Genomic DNA, 19,803 nt, shown 5'->3' on the forward strand with positions numbered 1-19,803 from the left:
AAAAAACTGGACTCAGGGAAAAACTGCTGATAGAGAGACAAAAAAATAACCGATGTCTTTTTTTCAAAATCTATGTCGTTTGTTTTATTTATTTGTAATATCTCCTGTTTGTTCTGAACTCTATAAGATGTCTAAGGAGCGGTTAAGTTCATATTAATGTAAGAACTGTTTGTAATATTACCTCAGATGAAAGAAAATGGTCAATTTGACAATTTGACTTCATGTTTTTCAGTAAATGTTGACCCTGTTTTAGCCCTGAGTAAAACACTGATTTACATTTTTTAATTATTCAACATCACCTGATTTAGAATCGTCATCCCAATATAATTGAAAAATAATCAAATCACTCCCTGATGATTGTGCGGTCCTAGCTAGTGAAGTTTTAGTAAAAATTGACCTTGGATGATACATGACCAGGGACTGCTTGATGTAGTCAGTACTGACCAGGGACATGTAGTATTTACAAGAGCCACAATACACTGTAACATTTAAATCAGGAGAGACTTCATTAAGAATGAACAATTATTTATTTAACAATTTAGGAAATTAATGTGCAAAGACTTTGAGGATTAGACTCCATCATGACGACTTCATGTACTCGGAGGGGTAGTTAGGCTGACAGCAGGATAGGATACCCCCCATGGAGTCTAGACCCTGGTGGTGGTGGTGGTGGTGATAGAAGAATGCAGGATGTGATGAGGAGTGGGTTTCTGAGGCTGTATCTGAACTCTGCTGAGCTGGAATGGAGGTGACTGGGGCAGAGGAGGGTCACAGCAATCACACTGAAATGACAAAGTGACTGTGGAAGAGAGAGAACAGGTTTTAAAATTTGACCGCAGCAGGATGATTGGTTGAGAGAGGTTGTGGAAGAATCTGGTTGGATTATTACTTAAAGTAAATGCCCCAAATCAGATGATCACCAGAGCAGGGAGATGGAAGATGGTAGAGAGGGAGTGGCTAAGTTGAATGAAGAAATTGAATAAATGTGTAAGAGAATATAACCAGTCTTCCTGCTTGAACTTACGCTGAGCTCCATTACTTTACCTAGAAGCCAAAAAATACAACAGAACTTCAAAATGTCACAATTGTCAGAAGGCCAACTGCTTGATTAACCTATCCTTTCACTTTCCAGGCCAACAGAGAAAATAATAGCAATACTGTTCCCTTTTTTAAGGTCCTAAATATAAACTCAGAAAATATTTCCCTCAATTCCAGGTCAGCTCTCATCATTCACAGAAACGCATATGAAAAAAAGAGATTTTTTAATTGGTTATTTTTTTTAATTGCAAGACCTATACATCTCCACAGAACAAATACAGATTACATATCAGACATAAATTATGATGTGTACACTTGAAACTTGTTAAGCTTTTATGCATTTATGGCACTGTGAATTTGGATAACATACATTTTACATTTTGTCTTGTTGTTTACATTGGTCAACTCAATGTACAATAGCACTTCAGTCTTGAGCTCAGTATTTTTTTTATGCTATTGTATTGCAGCATGGATGACACGACACATCTATTATCTTTAACTACTACCATACTACACTTATCAGTACTGTATGAAAGCTATACATTTAGCAGGCAGCTTTGACCTTGTGGTAGAGTTTGTCATTTCACAATCTTGGAGCAGACAGGTTGATCCTAGGTCCTTTAGTTCACATGACAGAGTGTACTTTGCACGAAGCCGGACTACAAATTACTCTTAGTGGCGTAACCAGTAGCATGTGAATATGTATAAATGGAGTTAGATAACTGAGAAGCACTTTAAGTATAGCAGTTTCTGTCATCAGTGTGTGAATTGGACATGCAGTGCAGAAAGCGCTTTGAGCAATCGGAATGCTAGACTGTTGATATTGTGTTTGTGTGTTGTTGTGTGCATGCCTTTTAGTCAGCAGTCAGAATACAGAATATTTTGTATAGTATTCAACTGAGGGCACATATTGCAAAGGATGGATCACCAAAGATGAAGTTGTTAGTGGTTTCATTATCAAACACTAGATTTGTTCTTAATTATTCCAGCTGTAATACATGTAGGTTAAAAACAATGTGACAGTTATGACATAGGAAATGAAGAAAATTTTGTTGATAACTTGGGTCACTCTGGTCCAGTAGCCAGTCTTTCCTTCTTCCTTCCTGCTGCTGAGGAGCATTGCTAAGGATTTCATCACCTCCTTTTCAAAGTCCTGGGATTCCTCTGTCAGCTGGCTGCTACTAGCCTGAAAAATAATTTATTAAAATCAGTGTTTAAACACGTTAATATGGTAAAACAGCAGCTACATTTAACATTTTTGTGTTACTGTCTATTTGCAGGTCCCTAAACTGCATCTAAAGGTAAGACAGTTGACATTGGTGTTTTGTATCTGCAGGTATTCATTGAATTCTGTATGCATTTCTGTTTATTTTCTGTTTTGACATACTTTCTTAAGAGTGAAGCTTTACCTGTTTTCATTGCAAGTTTTTGCTCAAACATGATAATTATGGGTCTTACATGCTGTCCATTAATCAATCCATCCATCCTTCAGTTTTCTTCCACTTATTGGCAGTAAAATCGCGGTTACAACAAACTAAGTTGACCAAGACATCCCTTTAACAAGCTCCTCCTGGGGGATTCGCATCTCCTGGCCATCCCTCCAGTGCCCTCTGGGTCTACCCTGCGGTCTCCTCCCTGCAGCCCTCCTAGCAACCTGGTACCCTTCAGCTACTTCTACCAGAGGGTTCTGATGTTGCCTACAAGACATTCACTTGATGACTTTGTGGCCTCAACCTCTAGAAGCATCTTCCACAATGGAGGCTTTGAGCATGGCCCATTCACATTCCATGTACCCAACCAGGATGCAAGAAGAAGAAGAAATTCTTCCAGAGATAGTGCATACCTCCTGTTTCCCAATAGTCAGTGTTTCTCTCTGGGACCTGGACGAATAGAGAGGAAAACTCCAATACCAAGGGTCTCTTACATTTGGTAACACAAGCCCAAGCATCTTGTCCAAATATGGTTACTTCTGGCTTAGTGACAACCATAGGCTGAAAATATTAATGGACAAATAACGTCACCCATCTGTTACTGCAGGGGGGCTTTGGAGTCCCATCAATGGTAATCGCCATGCTGGAAATGCTGTCTGAAGCCCTAAGGTTGCCACCTTGTGACAACCTTAGGGCTGTTATTGTTAACAGCAGTTTTTTGTGCAATTGATTTAGAATTGCACATAAACACCTTTGTCATACTGTCTGTTTGCTTACAATGATTTCCAAACCTAGAAACCGAAAGCCTTTAAAGAGTAAATGCATTCAACTTAAATTTCACCAGCTAAATGTTTTTGGAGAAACAGCCCAATCGCTCAACAGTCAATAATTTTTCAAGTGAATATTTTTGCAAGTTTGATTATTAAAGGTACAACTTAATTCTGACCTGTTTTGCCATGAGAAGCAGTTCTGATGGCGTTTCACGAGAAACATCACAGTGAAGAAATGTATTCATGTCTGAAACAATTCAACAAACAGTTTAGTGCACACTCGGTGAAACGGTTGCATACATCCTATTTATCCCTATTTTAGAGAATTCAAAAAAGTAACTTAAACTGAACACCTTGACTAAAAATCCAGTCCAGATCTCTATAATCTTTTAAATAACTCATTAAAATGTTGATGTAGTGAATCTCATCTCTGGAAAAAGTCATAAAAGCTGATATTGTCTTTTTTACCAAAAGTCCTCAAACAGTCTTTACCTGCATTGTTGTCTTGGGATGCAGAGTCTTTCTCCATGAGGTACATCACCAAAATTGTCTCCAGGAGGCTTAGCATCATGAAACCAAAGATCCCAGTACAGTAAGTCGCTAAAGATGTAAACATATAGTATTAATGTTGGCATAATGCTACACAAAGTTAGTATGAACTGTTATTAAGGAACAATCAAGACAGGTTAATTGTATTGGTTTTCTTTTTCTTTTACCAATAAGTGGAATCCTGTTTGAAGAGGACGGCAGAATTTCATTCAGAAGAAGCTGCATCACTGTGACAGCAAGCAGCACAGTGACCTTGAAGCTGAGCTTCTCACCCCCACTGTCTGAGATCATGAAGGAGGCCAAATCCAGACACAAGAACAGAAGAACAGGCAGGATGAAGTTGACAACGTAGAGTATAGATCGCCTCTTCATGTTGACCTGTGAAATTATGTTTAAGGGTCATGTGGTTGTATTGCTTGACAATTGCTGGACAAAAGTAGCTTCATCTACTGTCAACTTATATTTCGTTTTTTATTACCAAATTGAGGTTTCCCATTCCTACAATACATTTTGAAAAGGCCTTTTGATACAGCCTTGTTATCAATTCTCTGCTGGATTTTTACATTGACAGTTTAGTGTACAGGGGTTTTGACTGCATTGCTTGACAGTTTTCCAGAGTTTGTTTGTGTCACTCCCTACTTTCCTTCTTCTTCTTCTCTCCTTCTTCTTTCTTCTCCTGTCTGCCTCCCTGTGTGTCTTTTTTATCCATTGTCTTGGCCTGGCATTCCTCCTTGACTCTCCTGGCTCCATTTGCTGCACCTGCTAACCTGCTATCTATAAATCAACCTGACTGTTTTGACCCTGGCTTTTTGACAACCTGTTGCCAAATGGTTTCTGTACTAAAGAGAAGGATTCAGGACAATTCAGATGGATATTTGTTGGTTACGTGTTTTTTCTTAGATTTTTGAGAGTTTTGTACCCAGGATAATTAATAGTTTGCCTAAATGTCTGCTCAATCGACGTCCGTTTTTGGTGAGAAATGAACATGGCTCACGGTAAAAGAAAAAATACATGGGTCTCCATTCTCTACATTTCTGTCCCCTCACATGGAATGATGCAGTTTGCTGCTTCAACTTGTTGACTTTGACATAAAAAGCATAAATCAAAACACTGCTCAGACATGCAGAAAAAACTATTTCTTTCTTTTTAAGGAAGGACTCTCTAGTAAGGACCGCAGGAGGAATTGTGGTACTATGATATATATTTGTAATTTTTCTACACACACACACACACACACACACACCACCTGCTCTGCGACCAAAGTTCTGCATATGAGCTGGATACTTTGAGATATACCCAGGGTGCAAGGAGCCAGGTTTGTGGATGTACTTGTCATGTTCAACAAAATAGTTCACCTGATGCTACATCATTTAAAATTAATTATTAAATTCAGAACACTGCCTCCCTCTGACATGTAGAGCTGGAAATCCAAAAAAAGGAACTTCACATGTCCGCTGTCTGAAACCTGAAGTACTTACAGTGTAAACCACCATGCTTTGGGGGATTTCGAAATTGATGACAGATCTGTTGGTGGATTGAATGTTGATGAAAAGCCAGTCGGATTGGGTCCTCATTATATCTTGTGACCATTCTGTGGTGCTGTTTTGGTCACCATATTCCACAAGCACAATTTGTTCCTCTGAGGCAAAAGAAAAGATGAGACATTTATATTTCCTTGTTTCTTAAACATAACTCTATTGTATGGTTGTTTAGGTGACAAGAAAATGATTAAGGCAAAAACATTTACTCAAAATTCAAGAGATAGGCGTACAAACAACTTACATACTGCACCTAACAAAGAAAAAATGTATATATTTTTTAAGTCATCAAAATTTTAATAGCTTTCTGTAATGGAAGTAAAGCACGCAAAATTTGCTTCCCATTTACAATTGACTCTTCCAAGCACAACCCATCGCTCTTACCTCTGTGTATGACAGACTTGAAGGAGAGGTTGCAGCTTTGAATGTCAAAGGGAAATTTGTAAATTTGCATCTTGCAGGTGGTGACCAGTACCATGTCGTTCCTAAGTAGAACATCCCCATTATATCCAACACCGATATAAAGACTATCAGTGGACTTATCTTTTTCTGTCCTGTATGAAAACAAACACCCACTTAGCTGATTAGATGCTGCTTTAAACCACACATTCTTAAAATATTAAAATAGACAACATAAGCTTTTGTGGATTACACATCCTATCACTATTTCAATATCTGTTGCCCTTTAGAGTCCTAATTTTTCCTATTGCTAATTTAAATATCTTATATCTTAATATCGAAGAAACATCTTTATTTTTTACTAAGTCACTAAGCTTTTCTTGCAGTTTTCCTGCTTCTATGATAGCGATTCTAGCAGCCCAGAAAAGTCACAGACCAGTGCATTTGTATTAAATTATCGCATATGATGCTGAAGCAAATCAAATTTTTTACTCAGACCAGCATTGCTTCTGGGAGAATATGTGAGAAAACAGGTTTACACGTGGAGGATCCAGTTGAGAGACGAGTAAAACTCTTAATTGGGAGATAGGAAATTGGTCAATGAGGTTGACAAAATGTACTCTTAACTAACATTGTACTGGACACTGCTGCAGTCGCATCCTGCATCCTCAAGATAGCAAAGGGCCTTGACCGGATCTCAATACAGGACCAACATTCCCTTGGGCGCTGGGGGTGAAAACCACAGTTGCTTAAGGCGGAAATTGGCAATGAGAATTGCTTTGCACTTATTGGCACTGGATGGAAGATAGGGGCCTTAATCGCTTCAGAAATCATAAAAGTTTCCAAAGAAATCCACTTTGGAGATATCAAAGTGAAAGACTATCTTGTGTAAATGACCAGTGTCAAGTGGACACTTGAGAAACTGCAGTTTTCTCAACAACGGAGATTGCTGGTGGATACTGAGCTGTGGAACTAGGAATGCAGACATTCCCTTTAGTTGTTGCCTATACTGACTACATGTCTCTGTATTTGTGTTTTCCATAAATAGCGCTGGATTTGAGGAAGGGGGGTTGCGGGTTTTTAAAGAGTTGAAAGTATGCACATATATTGGAACTTACCTCTCTTCAATAGTAATATCAGGCAGCCACAATAGTTGTGCTGGAATAAACAATGTTTTGATACCGCAGAATTCACTAGGTTCCCAGTGAATTAGATCATTTTTCCACAACTACAGAGGAAAAAAATTTGGAAAAATAATTAAACAAAGGAAATTCATAACGAGGGAGTTTTTTGATTTTTTGTGATTCAGACAACTTACCAAGTCAACCCAAACATAAGAAATAAACTTCTGTTCCTTTTCTTGCTATGGGAAAAAAAACATGAAAATCTTTCCAAATTAGTTGTTTACAGTAAAATCTACAAGTTGAACACGTGCAAACATATACACATTTTAATACCAATGATATCCTTTTAAAGTAGTTTTGATAGTTGTGCTCTTGGCTAAAATATAGGCTATAGATTTTCCAGAAAAGTCCAAAGTAGATCACTTTGAGATTGCATGGTGATAAAATGCATTTAAATTAACCACTTACCACATCCAGAATGGCATAGAGTAGTAAAGCCAGTGTTACTTCTGTGGCTGTTCGGCCATTTTTGGCTGGCCGGGTCATTGCAAACTTGTCTTTGTTTCTGGTCAAGTTCAGATGCTGTATAACATCCCAATTGGTTTTATTACACCCTTCTAAAGCAAAAACATCAAGACAGAGAGTTTTTTACATGTAAGGAAAATAAGAAAATGTAATTTTGAATAAAAAAACCTTCAGAGCATTTTTTAGTTATGCTCTCCCAGCTACTTGTCAATTTAAACTATGTCATATACCCAATGGTTCTGAATCATTTATGTGGATATAAAAGTTTAAGATATGCTAGCAACAAGTTGATCCATCAAACAAAACGCTTGTCTTTGTAAATTCCATCTGATACTTGGCTGAAAAACATTTCCAGTGATTTGAACATATGGTAAGACTAACTAATAAGAATTGGATATGGAGGGATATCATGTCATAAAAACCATGTCACAAAAAATAACTCCTGATCAACTACTTCAGAGTCTGATGCTGAAACACTAAACTGGAGCCAAAGAAGCTGCTGAAGGACAGGAGTGATGTGATTAACAGAGGGAGTTCTGGAGATGATTCGAGCGGCAGAGATCTGGACCAGTTGAAGTTTGTGGATGGACATGCCCTTGGTATTATTTCAGAGTTGCTGAGATACCCCTAACAAGGGTCTAAAGTGACCTATGAGTTGCACATACAAGAACCTAATTTATTTAGTTAATGGTCAATATGATGCAAATTTGAATAACTGACACTACAAACGTAAGAAATCATACCATCCCAAGCTGTTGGACGTCCTGTACATACCTGGGTTAAAAGACTCTTCTGGCTCTACAAAAACGTAAGTGTTTCCACCTGACAAAACAGAGAACATTGGTCTTAATTTTCTCTATTTACATAAGCATACATTTTGATATGTATTTTTAAAGGTAAAATGGCAAAGGGGGGCAGACATATTGATATTGACATGTAGATGTTGTCCCTCTACCAATGTGGATTTTTATAAGAGTTCCATGCTCATGACAATATCTCTAATTATTGCTTAATTTACCAACAAGACATTTTTCCTTTTATTGTTTTACCCCTGAACACCAACTTTTTCTCCTATTTCTACTTCTGACTTTCTCCTTTTCCTCCGAGTTTTTTGTCCTTCAAATAAGGCTGATACGGCAGCCTAGTCTTGTTTTCAATTTAAGTTCAATTTTGCATTAACAAACTTGCCCAACACCCTGAGGAAACAGATAGTTGGAACACCAGATGGGTAGTGAAAAAAAATAAAATAATATTTCAATAAATAAATACTATGAATAATTTACTGAATAATCATGTCAAAATTATCTATATTGGGTTTGAACTAGTTTTGATATTCCATATGGGGCAAAGAGGATTTGGTTGGGAACTCACAGGTTTTTGAATAGTTTAACAGCAATATTTATTTTCAGGGACAAAGTCCATGTTAAATAATCAATTAAATAATGTAATAAGTTGTTTTACAAAGTATTTTAAGTTTCCTTGCAACTATGAGTATCACAAACATTACACCATTCATCTCCATTGCAATGGTATGGTAACAAAATGTCTGTAGTATGTAAACTAAAATGATCTGCATGACTTAATACGAGCAACGGTTTGATATAATTGTGTCAACCGAACAATTAATTCCGGATTCTGGTAAAACTTTGAAATCCCTGGAGCCATTTGTCAAAATGACGCACCACTAAGGAAGCCTGTGGTGGTAACCAAGTAAAAGAGATTACAGGGCAGAGCGTCTCTGATGATCAGTCACTGTCCTGGTCATGCATTTTACAGTAAGTTAACTGTTTTATTTAAAAAAAAAAAAAAAAATAGAATGGAAATATAATGTTAACAAAACTTTAGAACTGCATACCTCCATGCATCGTACAGAATTGTACATGCTTACCTGTAAAAAGGAGCAGAAAGAGGAACCCTGAAAGCTTCATGATTGTAGAAAGTGTGCACAGTCGATGAGCCTTCTTGTCTTTTCTGAGATGCTGGAAATGTTTTTTATAGCAATAATATCAATGCCTTGTGAAGGGCAGGGCAAATTTGATGACGATCCCTTATTCATCTAATGATAGAAATGCACGTAATGCAACAAAGCTACCAGTAAGTGCCTTTCCACTTAACAATTAGCCTTAACAATTGCAGATCAATTTGCTATCAACCACAGCAGTTCACTTCCCAAGAAAATGAGTTCATGAAAGAACCCTGTCAGAATGTTTTATATAAAGCAAGATTAACACAATATGATTCACCCTAAGTTATATTAAATATGGAATTAATCACAATTCTGACTGGTCACCAGTGTATTATAAGTTAACAACTAAACAACATCTATGGCTTTTTGCGTTTTCAGTAATGCAAATTACTCCTCCCACTTTACCAATTTTACAACTCTAAACAAAATGAGTATCAAGGGATTTTATGCTAGTTACTTCAGGTGTGATTTTCCCATTGATCACACCCAATCACATTTGAGGTTGGCAGTGAAATTCAAATTATGTCCCTTTAAATCAGGTGGACCTCACATGCGACCAAAAAGGCGATGGCCCTCACAAAACACAAAAACCTAATTGTGTGTGTGTGTGTTTGAATAAGCCAAAAAAACATTTAAGGTTTTATTTATAAAATATGAAGTGTCTAATTAATTTATCTCAGTTAGTACTCTACAAACAAATCACATATCACAGAACAGTTTTTGGTCTGGATAGTTCATAATGGTATGATAAAGGCTAATCTAAATAGCATTTAATCATGCGTTACATTGCATATCCTCTGAAGATCCTCTGATTGATATTGACAACTTGGGAGAGCATGTACAATATGTAAAGATTGTGTTTAAAAAGCATATGTTATTAAATGTCAAATGCATTGATCTTGTCACCATATCCACTTTCATTTTTAACATGTAATTAAAACATTCAAACTACAGTGGTAATTAACTAAAGTAGTTAATTTAAACAGAGCAGTGTACATTTTGTCATTCACAATGCTCAAACCAGAGTGAGGATAACATGGCATTATTGGTGCAAATTTTCCTGCAGAGCAATGTGTGAAAAATAAATCCACTTTAAGTAGTCAGGGATTTAATAAGGCTAAGCACAACCAGAACCATTTAAGTAAATGTGAGAGCAAGGGGCTGATGCGTAAACGTTTTGATTCCTTTAGAGGGAACCTTAAATGTTGCAACTATATAATTAGCTCCAATGTGCAAAGTAAATTCATGAACATGTAAAGCCCAACTTCCGGGGATCTCTGACCATTAATACATATCCTTGACCAATGGGAATGTGTCAATTTAATAAAACTCCCCGTCTGAATAAACAATGGATTACTATGTAAACATGTAGTTCTGTTGGCAAACATAACACAACACTCATAAGCATCTGAGTTGATTTCCTCTTTTATTTTGACATTGAACATTGATGGATAAAATGCCAAGTGGAGTAAACAGTGCAGTAGTAGGAAAATAGGGAGTACCCGGGAGCTAATGTGACTGACTAGCAAGTCAGCTTTTCTTCATCAGGTTCAGCAGTTAGCCAGCAAGTCTTGTGAGGCAAATATTTAACACAGACTCATGTTAGATAAATGTTCTGGTGCCACGGCTGTATTATTTCTGCACACACTGAACAGCGATGGAAACAAGGCATGCTTAAAGCAAATAAAAATAAAAAAACAAGTTATAAAATGATAGCAGTAGTCATAGCTAGTCATTACAAAGGAAATGTTCAAATAAAACAACCAAAATGTTTTTGATATGAAGCTTTCATCACTGTTCTTCACTGTTCCATCTTGAAAAGATAATGGATAAAAACAGACTGACCACTGTTAAATACAGGATAAAGAACACTCTGTTGAGTCTTTCAGCAACTGTGGTCCAGTAGCCAGGCTTCTCCTCTTTCTTGATGTTATGGAGAAGCAGAGAAAGAGTTTTCTCGATCTGCCCAAGTTCTTCCGAAAGCTTCTCCAAGGCATGGAACTCGTCCATCAGTTTGTTGCTGTTGCCCTGCAAAATAATGGTTGAGTTGACTTTTTCAACAAAAATGGATTGTAGCATTTTCACAATTTTGTCTTCATGATTGAAGGCTTTATATGCTATTTTTCACACTTACATATAATAGAAATCAAGTATATCCTCTGAAAATAACTCTGAGTAATGACTGTCTACAATGGGTGTAACACCCGAGTCCCACTGTCTGAGTTTTCAGAGTCCTATCTTCAGTTTGTTTACATCGCCGGGACGACGGCTGACTCCTCCCCTCGAGTATAAAAGTTGTTTAATTGAGGGACTAGAGAAAAGAAGAATAACATACTGTACTCACTGCTTAACTGCGTTTCTAGATCACGCTCATTTCGAGTAAATTTACATGCAGTGTGAAGATACGAGCATAACAAAGATCGCTAGCATTAGCACGCTAACACAACAATGCAGCGCGAGACGTTTTGGTTTCATGTTGGTGTTCAAGGGCGACATCTGCTGGATCAAAAAAAAATCGCATATAAAGCCTTTAAAGCAATGATAGCGAGTCATAAGTCTTACCTCTCTGGCCACTGATTGATGTTCAGATGGAGTTCCACCAGTAGACACATCGTAGATAGAAGCACAATGAGTCCATTTGTTCACCTCTGAAAATGCGATTTATACATTACAATTAACAAGAATGTTGCAAATACTGAAAGTCTCTGTGTGTATGTGTTGCGAAACCTTAACTATAGTCAGTTTATTAAAAAGCATTTGTTTAACCCTTTTTTAAATTGTGGTTATTTAGTCAAGATTGGCAAAACCTTTAGCAATTAGAGGTATTAGACTTTTCCCATGGTTACATCTGCCCTATTCAGACTGCCCATCAAGGCGCGATATTTCAGCCATATTCTGTCAGAGGCATAATGGGGGAATGAAGTGATCCCCCTTCAAGCCCCTATCATGTGTTCCTGTCTGCTCAGAGGACCAAACAGCCCCGTGCTGCGTGGATACGACAGTTTTTGAAACGACAGGAGCCGTTTAGAATCACGTCGTATAGCAGTCCACTTATTGTTTGAGCATGGTTACGTCTACATCTCCCGCGGACCTCCTCTTCAAGTGTACTCGGGCACGGTACCTGCGTACAGTCTGTTTGTGTTTGTTCACACTGATCAAGTGACCGAACTTTGGGGTCAAGCGCACTCTGATCCCTAGTGTGAAACCACCTGTAGTCTTACCTATGTGATGGTTGTGGAAGTTGGCAGTTCCAAGTTTGTTACACTCCTCACTCTGGCTTTGGTCTTTGTCTGCTGTGGTTTCTTGATACAAAGAGTCCTTGTTAATCAGATACATCACCAGAATTGTTTCCAGGAGGCTCAGGAACATGAGACCAAAGATCCCAATAAGGTAGACCGCTAGGAGAGGGAAGGTGACATCGTTAAATCAGACAGAAAGTTACTCATCTAGTAGAAGTGAGGTATATTCTGTGTACTTATTAAGTGTAGTCCACTAAAGGACACACTCTGATCTGCTTTACCTATAAGTGGAATCCGGTTTGATGAGGCTGGGAGAATTTCATTCAGAATAAGTTGTAACACAGTGACAGCAAGCAGCACAGTGACCTGAAATCCGAGCTTTTCACCTCCACTGTCTGAGATCATGAAGGAGGCCAAATCCAGACACAAGAAGAACAGGACGGGCAGCAGGAAATTGACGATGTAGAGAATAGAGCGCCTCTTCATGGTGATCTGTGAAATTATGTTAAAAGTTGAGGTGGATGAGTCTTCTTCTCCTCTGGAACTAAAATAAGGCAAATGTACGACTAATTAATGTAGTCGGGGCTCAGAGGGTGAAAACTAGTGGGGGGGGGGGGGGGGGGGGGGGCGATACTGTGCGAGACAAACCTCCAAAAATGGATCACAAGACCCACTACCTGCCTTTGACTTCTCTTGTTCAACGTCATTATGTCTCTTACGCATGTAGCTGAATAGAGGTGTACAAGAAAATGGTAGTTAAAGTACACACCCCTAGCATTTTCCCGCCATTTTACAATTTTTATTGCCATCTGCTATCGATAAACTTGTGGACGTTCACTCTCTCTTTATACTAGGCTATTTGTTGAGAGTAATCCTCTTTTGGGTAACAGAGAGAGAAAGAGAGACATTTCCCTCTTGTCAGCGTTATGATTGAGGTGCTGTCTCTCATATATAGACCGTCACATGTTGCTGTATTCATGATTTAGTGCAACCTACGCTCACTGCTCATCTGTTGTGAGATCGGACATAGGTTGATTTGGTGCTGATTTCCCTTTAGGCTGCAGATTGGTACGTTCCAAGAGATTTTCCTTATTTCAAGGGGCTATATGTAACTTATGTACAAAAATACTGCGTTTGTAGCGACATCGCATGGCCGTTAGGCGAACTGCACCAGTAACCTGTTGCTCGCTCTCCCTCGCGTGCTCGTACGTACACAAACGAGCATTATCATCGGCCGCGAAACACTGGATATTTACCGGCATAATGTTTACAGAGGAGGTAAGTGGTCATACACATGTGAAAGTCTGTGAAGGAGTCTGTGTGTCTGTATTCATTCTCCATCCTACAAACGACAGTCTCTGCAGGCACTGGCTGAGAGCAGGAGTGTGTGATCAGTTTGTCCGCCTTTGAGAGCTCCTAGGGTGGATAGAAGTGTGTGGAAGACGGCCTCTGGCTGTGCAGGTGAAGACCGGGAGTGTGTGGTGAGTTTGTACAGTTGATCTCTGTAAGCGGAGTGGAGTGAGGAGGACGTTGAGAACGTGCATAAAAATGTCACTTCCTGGAGCTTTTGTGGAAAATACGACCCGGGGGAAACATTTTATACAGGCAACACAGATAGACAGTGAACATCTACTTTTTCACATCAGTTAACCGTTCGCTTATTAATGGGTGATAAAAAACGATTTTTACATGTAAAAAGTTACATATAGCCCCTTTAAAGTATAATTGTATTTAATTTGTTTTAAAATGTATTTACATTTTTTTAGTTAAAATGATACTTAAACTTTTTAAAGGGTATTTTTTACAAGATTTTGATGCTTTTTTACAAAACTTGTGCACTCATTCTTTTCCAGTAACATAAACTCAAAATAAAAAAGATTACTTAATTTTATTTAAAAATCTACATACGAGAAATTATATTCTACGTTGTTGTCTGATAACGGGTTTGAAGAATTACATTATTTTATCATTTCCTTCAATCTCATTCCCTGAAAATTTGTCGCAAAATCGTACATCAATCGTATCTTTAATCCAATACTGTGAATCACTGAGTGTTTTGTTACAACCCGAGAAACCCTAAAAATATTTCAGATATCATCACAACACTTCACAATACAGGAATTCACAAAAAATCCACAATTGATAAATGTGCTTAATGATAGGGTTACCTTCCACTGTGTACACCTGTACTGTGTTATACATACAGTGTAAATGATCTTGTCTTGGCTGACCCAATCAGTGGCATTGACGGTGGTGACGACCATGTTGAGAAACAGCCATTCGTACTGGGTCCTCATCACCTCACGAGACCACTCTGTGGCCTCGGAAGAGTTGTCGCTTGCCTGTAGCCGAATGTTCTTGGCTTGGTTGTTTAAGGTGAGATAAAAAAGGAATGGGTGATGATAAGTGTTACATATGACAGTGTGAGACAATGACTTTGATTCATATCCAGCCTAGAAGGGGCTCCCAGGAGCAGGACATTCCAGCAGGCCTTATTCAGGTCTGTCCAATCAAAACTATTAATTCATATTCTAAGTGCTGTTAAGGTTTTTTTTCATATAAGTAATATCTTCAACATTCAGAATGGTAATTAAGTCAATATGGACTGAACAGGAAAGTAGTTAATTTTGCATTCTGATTCGTCTTGGTATCATGTTGATCTATAGGAGCAATAGTTGTAATAGAGTAGACCTACTCTTGAATTATACTGAGATCACTATTATTGTGATTTGTTATGATTGGTTCCTCCATTTCACCAGCAGGCCTACAAAAGCCAGTTCCACTCCAATGTGACACCACAGAACATGTCATCGTACAGATACAGAGTGAGTATTGCAGCTAGGCTACTATAGTTTCATAATCATACATACGTAAATACATTTAAACCAAAATACAGCCAGTTTGTTAAGGAGACATGGAGATATAAAGTAACATCTGACTGCAACTGTTGGAGTCAATGGCAATCCATTGCTTTTGTTTACTGTCAGCCAATAATTGGTCTGTTATGCGCCTACATTATTCAAAATAAAATGATGTAATGATGAATATTTGAAAATATTTTTAAACATACAGAACAAACTGGTATATAGACGGCTAAATGCAGAAAACAATTATCTTTTTTTTTCCTTAACCAAGACTACAATATTGAAAAGCTGCTCTAACTTTTAGCAGCTAACACAAGTCCTTCTGTCATATATCTGTACTGACTCGATGCAAAAAACAATGCTTACTCTGTAACTCACAAGTTCTATGCACCAACACCCATCATTGGCCCCTCTTACTTGGAACACAAATAGTCCAGAAAAACTCTCACCGGTGTGTATGACAGACTTGAAGGTGAGATTGCAGCTCTGTATGTCGAAGGGGAATTTGTAAATGTGCATCCTGCAGGTGCTGACCAGCACCATGTCGTTGTTGATTTCAACATCACCTTTGTCATTGATGGTGAGATAAGGAGTCGGAGATGTTTTATCCTTCTCTGTCCTGTAGAGACACACATGGAGGAAACCGATCCAGATTCCTTAAATATTAAGGATGCAATGAAATCAAGCCTAAACCAAAATGTGCAAATTGTACAAACTCAAATCTGTATACCTTTCTTCATGTAAAGTAGCTTTATGATAAGACGGCTTTGCCAGCCGAATAGGCTCTATCTTACCTTTATGTTAACATTGTTTTACATCACCTTCTGTTCAAAACACTCAGTCAGTGTGCTGAATTAACATCGTTTTGGCTTTGGTGTCATATTTGTAAATATCACAATGCCCTGCCAGTCATTAGCTATTCTTTGACAACAGCTGAAATGCCAATGCGCTTTTTAATGACAATATGTGAGGATATCAGGACCCTAGTTGTGATTATCTATTCTGCATTAAAATCTTGGGTTTGTTAAGTCTTTCCAAATTTCTGCTCCAAATTATGACTCTGTGTGTTTACGTGTGCGAGTGCATGCTAACACTTTCACTCTTACATTTCTTCGATAGTGAGATCTGGCTTCCACATGATTCCAGCAGGAAGAGAAATATTATCGATTCCACAAAACTGATGTGGGTCCCAGGAAATGTATTCATTATGCCATCTCTACAGAGAAAACCCAATGATCACATTACAGAGAGTCAAGAGGAAATACATTAGGTTCTTAAATAATTGAGATTGAGGAAAAAACGGTTAAGAAAGCCCTGAAATGGAAATTAAATCTTTCAATAACAAGGGAGACTAAATCAAATCATGTATATAGTTAGTTTCCATCCTCTTCTGAGAGAACTCACCATGACAGTCCAAACATATGGAATGAATTTCTGATCTTTCTCAACCTGTCAACAAAGAAATTCGTTTTTATTAAATCTGTGCAGGAAGATAAAAGAACATACAGCTTGTATTCTGCTGATATGACACCCGTCAAACTATGAGTCATGATTTGGATGACAAACATTAAAGCTCTCAAATAGTAGATACCTCAACATATAAAAGTAATAGTAAGTAAAGTGGTTTATTTATATAGCACCTTTCAAAAACAGATGTCACAAAGTGCTTCACAATAAAGAAAGCACAATCCTCTGAATGAAATGATCACGATCTGCAGCACAATCAACTAAACTCAGCTACTTCCTCTGAGGGAAATTTAGATGTAAAGCATCAAACTCAACAACATTTCAACCAACAGACTGGAGGTCATACTGCTTGATCTTACACATCAATGTTTGTACACAGTCTGTGCAGGCAGCGTAACGTTTTAAACCTGACTCCCTTTGGAGTTTCTGCCCTCTGTCTGTGTTGGGTATTATGAATAAAACACATTTTTGTTTCATTTATACTTGTGTTGCACTCAGTCAATATGCTAAAGATTTATAGAAGTTTTTTTACACATCCATTTGGGAACTTTTTCACAGTAAATTGAAAGGTATATCCAAAAAAGACCTCCGTTGTGGGGCGCTGCATAGACTAGTGGTAATGTTGTTGGTCTGACCTCGGCCTTTTGCTGCATGTCATCCCCCTACTCTCTCCTCCCAACATTTCCTCTCTCTCCTCCGCTGTTCTATCCAATAAAGGCCAAAAAAGATATTTGAAATAAAATACCTCACTTGGGGGCGTCATGCCTCATCATGAATGACCTGTGACTCCCACATGTCACTGCCCACTCTCTCTTCCTGGTGTCCTACTCTACCCACTCTCCTCTTGAATTAAGGCAACCGCCCAGAAATAAATCTTTAAAAACATACCTCTCCTGTCATATGGAATAATAATAGTCAAATTGGAGTTTTACAGATAAGCTATGAGCACTTACCACGTCTAGAATGGCGTAGAGAAGTACTTCCAGAGATACGTGAGTGGGCTGTTTGTAGTTTTTAACAGGCCGTGTCATGTAATACAGCTCATTGTCTTTGGTCAGTTTCAGGTGGTTTAAAACATCCTGATAACTGCAGTTATTCTCAGGAAACACACCACCTTCAGAGAAAACATCAACACACAGTCTGACAGGAATTGATCTTTTTAAGAACATGTGTGGTTCTGTTTCTTCAGAACTCTTTCTCTGGCAGTTATAGTTTCCCAGAAGTGCTCTCAAAGGCTTCTTATTCAGAAGAAAGGAGACACACTAGCCCCTGTGGTTGTTATCCACTCACTCTGGATGTTTATCTCCACAAAGTTTATTTGCATGAAAAGTGTAAAAGTAAGCATTACAGAAAGAGATTAGGCTTCAATGCTGTCTCTTGATCTTTAATCTGTTGCAAGTTGCCAAATTTAATTTGGTTCACATTGAGGCAAAGCAGCAGAGTTTTAAGATGTGATATACTTGAATTGTCCCCTTGGGGTAATCTTCCTCTGGATTCTGTCCAGCTGCAAGGACCAAATATAGGTGATAAAAAATATTGCAGCAGAAGTTCTTTAGTAGCTTCAGACAGTGTTTTGTGAATTACTAGTTTGACTTTTAATCTATTTCTCTGAAAGTCCTGGAGTTGATCCTTGTCAACAGGAAACACTTCACTTCAGATTGAAAGCATTGTGGTGAGTACTGACTCGTGTACATCGATTTCATCAAACAACAAGCACACAAATGCAATTTACACGCAGGAGAAAAAAAAAACCACAATGGGAGAGAGCAAATGGGAACGTTTTTAAAAGATTTAGCTCTCTTTTTTTCCCCCCCCGACGTAAACACAAATCAGCTCCATAAAAAGAGACGGGTCATGAGTTTATCTTAAAGTCAAACTACAGAAGGCTAATTAGGATACGCCTGAGTGCAAGAAGGTAACAGTTTTCAAACTTACCTGTGAGGAAGAACAGAAAGAGGAAAGCAGTTAGCATCATAATTGCAACAACTGTAGGAGTCCAGAGTCAGTGAGATGTTTGCACTGAGGGGAGATAGATAGACGCTAACTGTGCAGTCAGCCACCAAGTCTGCCCACTGCGTCTTACTGGAAGAGGGTCGGGCAAACTGGATCACAGAATATTTGTGTTATTTTGGATAATGTGATTAGTGTAAGTCATTCGAGGACGGCGGCCACTCCCACAGCGGCTCTCAGTGGTCTTTAAGTTGAAGACCAAGAATCACAAAGTCCCCTTGCGGAGCCACAAATGGGCTGTAATGTCTTTTTAGTGGTCTGTGTGAGTACAGTAAATGCAGCCACTGAACATGGTCATCTCTTTGAGTGTCACCATGCTATAATCAAGGTAAGAAAAACAACTATAATGGCTGTCCAAAGAGGATATTCAGGTTTTAAAGCACAGAAAGAAATATGAATGAATACAGACGAATAAACACAAAGTTACAAGATGTCAATAAAACAATGATCAGAATAGAGAGAACAATACAAATCTATTCTTCTGATGTTTCAGCGTCATGGCATTAGAGAGCGACAACACATATTTCTGTTTTGAGCTACTGATGTGCATGGTTCTCTATAAACATTTAGAGTATATTTAATGATCATGGTTACGTTAAAATGGATTTATTAACAAAACAAAACAAAATGTGCAACCCAAAACAAGCTTCTTCTATAAAAACACCAAACAAAAGAGAAGCCAATCGATCTCAAACACAAAAACTAACACTCAATAAACGAAAAGGTCTTATAAAGAACACAATCCTTCCACACTAAATTTGTCGGCGTCAAAAACACAGGCAGTCCAACGACCCACTGGCACCCTCCTCTCTCCTGCTCTTTATAGTTTGCCCCTGATTAGTAATCAGCCACAGGTGTGGCTGGGCACTCGATGCTGAGGAGCA

The 19,803-nt window shown here is 38.2% G+C and overlaps 2 protein-coding genes and 1 long non-coding RNA gene across 3 annotated transcripts in view; 1 reads left to right on the forward strand and 2 right to left on the reverse strand.

Moving 5' to 3' along the window:
- The window catches only part of LOC136177280 (uncharacterized), a 64,023-nt gene extending 60,193 nt beyond the window's left edge, over positions 1–3,830 (forward strand). Inside the window, exons 2-3 of the long non-coding RNA XR_010664919.1 lie at positions 2,319–2,339; positions 3,755–3,830. This is a non-coding gene — a long non-coding RNA (uncharacterized lncRNA). The remainder of the gene's footprint in view (positions 1–2,318; positions 2,340–3,754) is intronic.
- LOC114920161 (5-hydroxytryptamine receptor 3A-like) lies at positions 629–9,358 on the reverse strand. The gene is made up of 11 exons (XM_065949634.1): positions 9,262–9,358; positions 8,148–8,195; positions 7,317–7,465; positions 7,043–7,087; positions 6,843–6,952; positions 5,710–5,879; positions 5,266–5,426; positions 3,955–4,165; positions 3,731–3,838; positions 3,415–3,485; positions 629–2,224 (listed from the first exon to the last, which is right to left on the reverse strand). The coding sequence occupies exons 1-11, from the start codon at positions 9,299–9,301 to the stop codon at positions 2,015–2,017; spliced, it is 1,323 nt and encodes a 440-aa protein (XP_065805706.1). The 5' UTR covers positions 9,302–9,358; the 3' UTR covers positions 629–2,014.
- A 1,390-nt stretch (positions 9,359–10,748) lies between these two features.
- On the reverse strand, positions 10,749–19,024 carry LOC109981830 (5-hydroxytryptamine receptor 3A-like). The gene is made up of 10 exons (XM_065949633.1): positions 18,845–19,024; positions 17,863–18,023; positions 16,847–16,891; positions 16,549–16,658; positions 15,892–16,061; positions 14,783–14,940; positions 12,860–13,070; positions 12,561–12,737; positions 11,902–11,987; positions 10,749–11,367 (listed from the first exon to the last, which is right to left on the reverse strand). Exons 1-10 carry the CDS (start codon positions 18,882–18,884, stop codon positions 11,131–11,133), a joined length of 1,395 nt encoding a protein of 464 aa, XP_065805705.1. The 5' UTR covers positions 18,885–19,024; the 3' UTR covers positions 10,749–11,130.
- Positions 19,025–19,803: the final 779 nt, after the last annotated feature.

Source organism: Labrus bergylta, chromosome 21 (assembly GCF_963930695.1).
Source record: "Labrus bergylta chromosome 21, fLabBer1.1, whole genome shotgun sequence".
Taxonomy (NCBI): Eukaryota; Metazoa; Chordata; class Actinopteri; order Labriformes; family Labridae; genus Labrus; species Labrus bergylta.

Excerpts from the sequence above, each read along its gene's own strand:
- LOC114920161 (XM_065949634.1), bottom strand. The coding sequence starts at position 9,301 with ATGAAGCTTTCAGGGTTCCTCTTTCTGCTCCTTTTTACAG. Across the intron at positions 8,196-9,261 it reads CTTTCTGCTCCTTTTTACAG|GTGGAAACACTTACGTTTTT; the intron begins GTAAGCATGTAC and ends CTGTTTTGTCAG. Across the intron at positions 3,486-3,730 it reads ATCCCAAGACAACAATGCAG|ACATGAATACATTTCTTCAC; the intron begins GTAAAGACTGTT and ends GAATTGTTTCAG.
- LOC109981830 (XM_065949633.1), bottom strand. The coding sequence starts at position 18,884 with ATGATGCTAACTGCTTTCCTCTTTCTGTTCTTCCTCACAG. Across the intron at positions 16,892-17,862 it reads TCTACGCCATTCTAGACGTG|GTTGAGAAAGATCAGAAATT; the intron begins GTAAGTGCTCAT and ends CTTTGTTGACAG. Across the intron at positions 16,062-16,548 it reads GATCTCACTATCGAAGAAAT|GACAGAGAAGGATAAAACAT; the intron begins GTAAGAGTGAAA and ends GTGTCTCTACAG.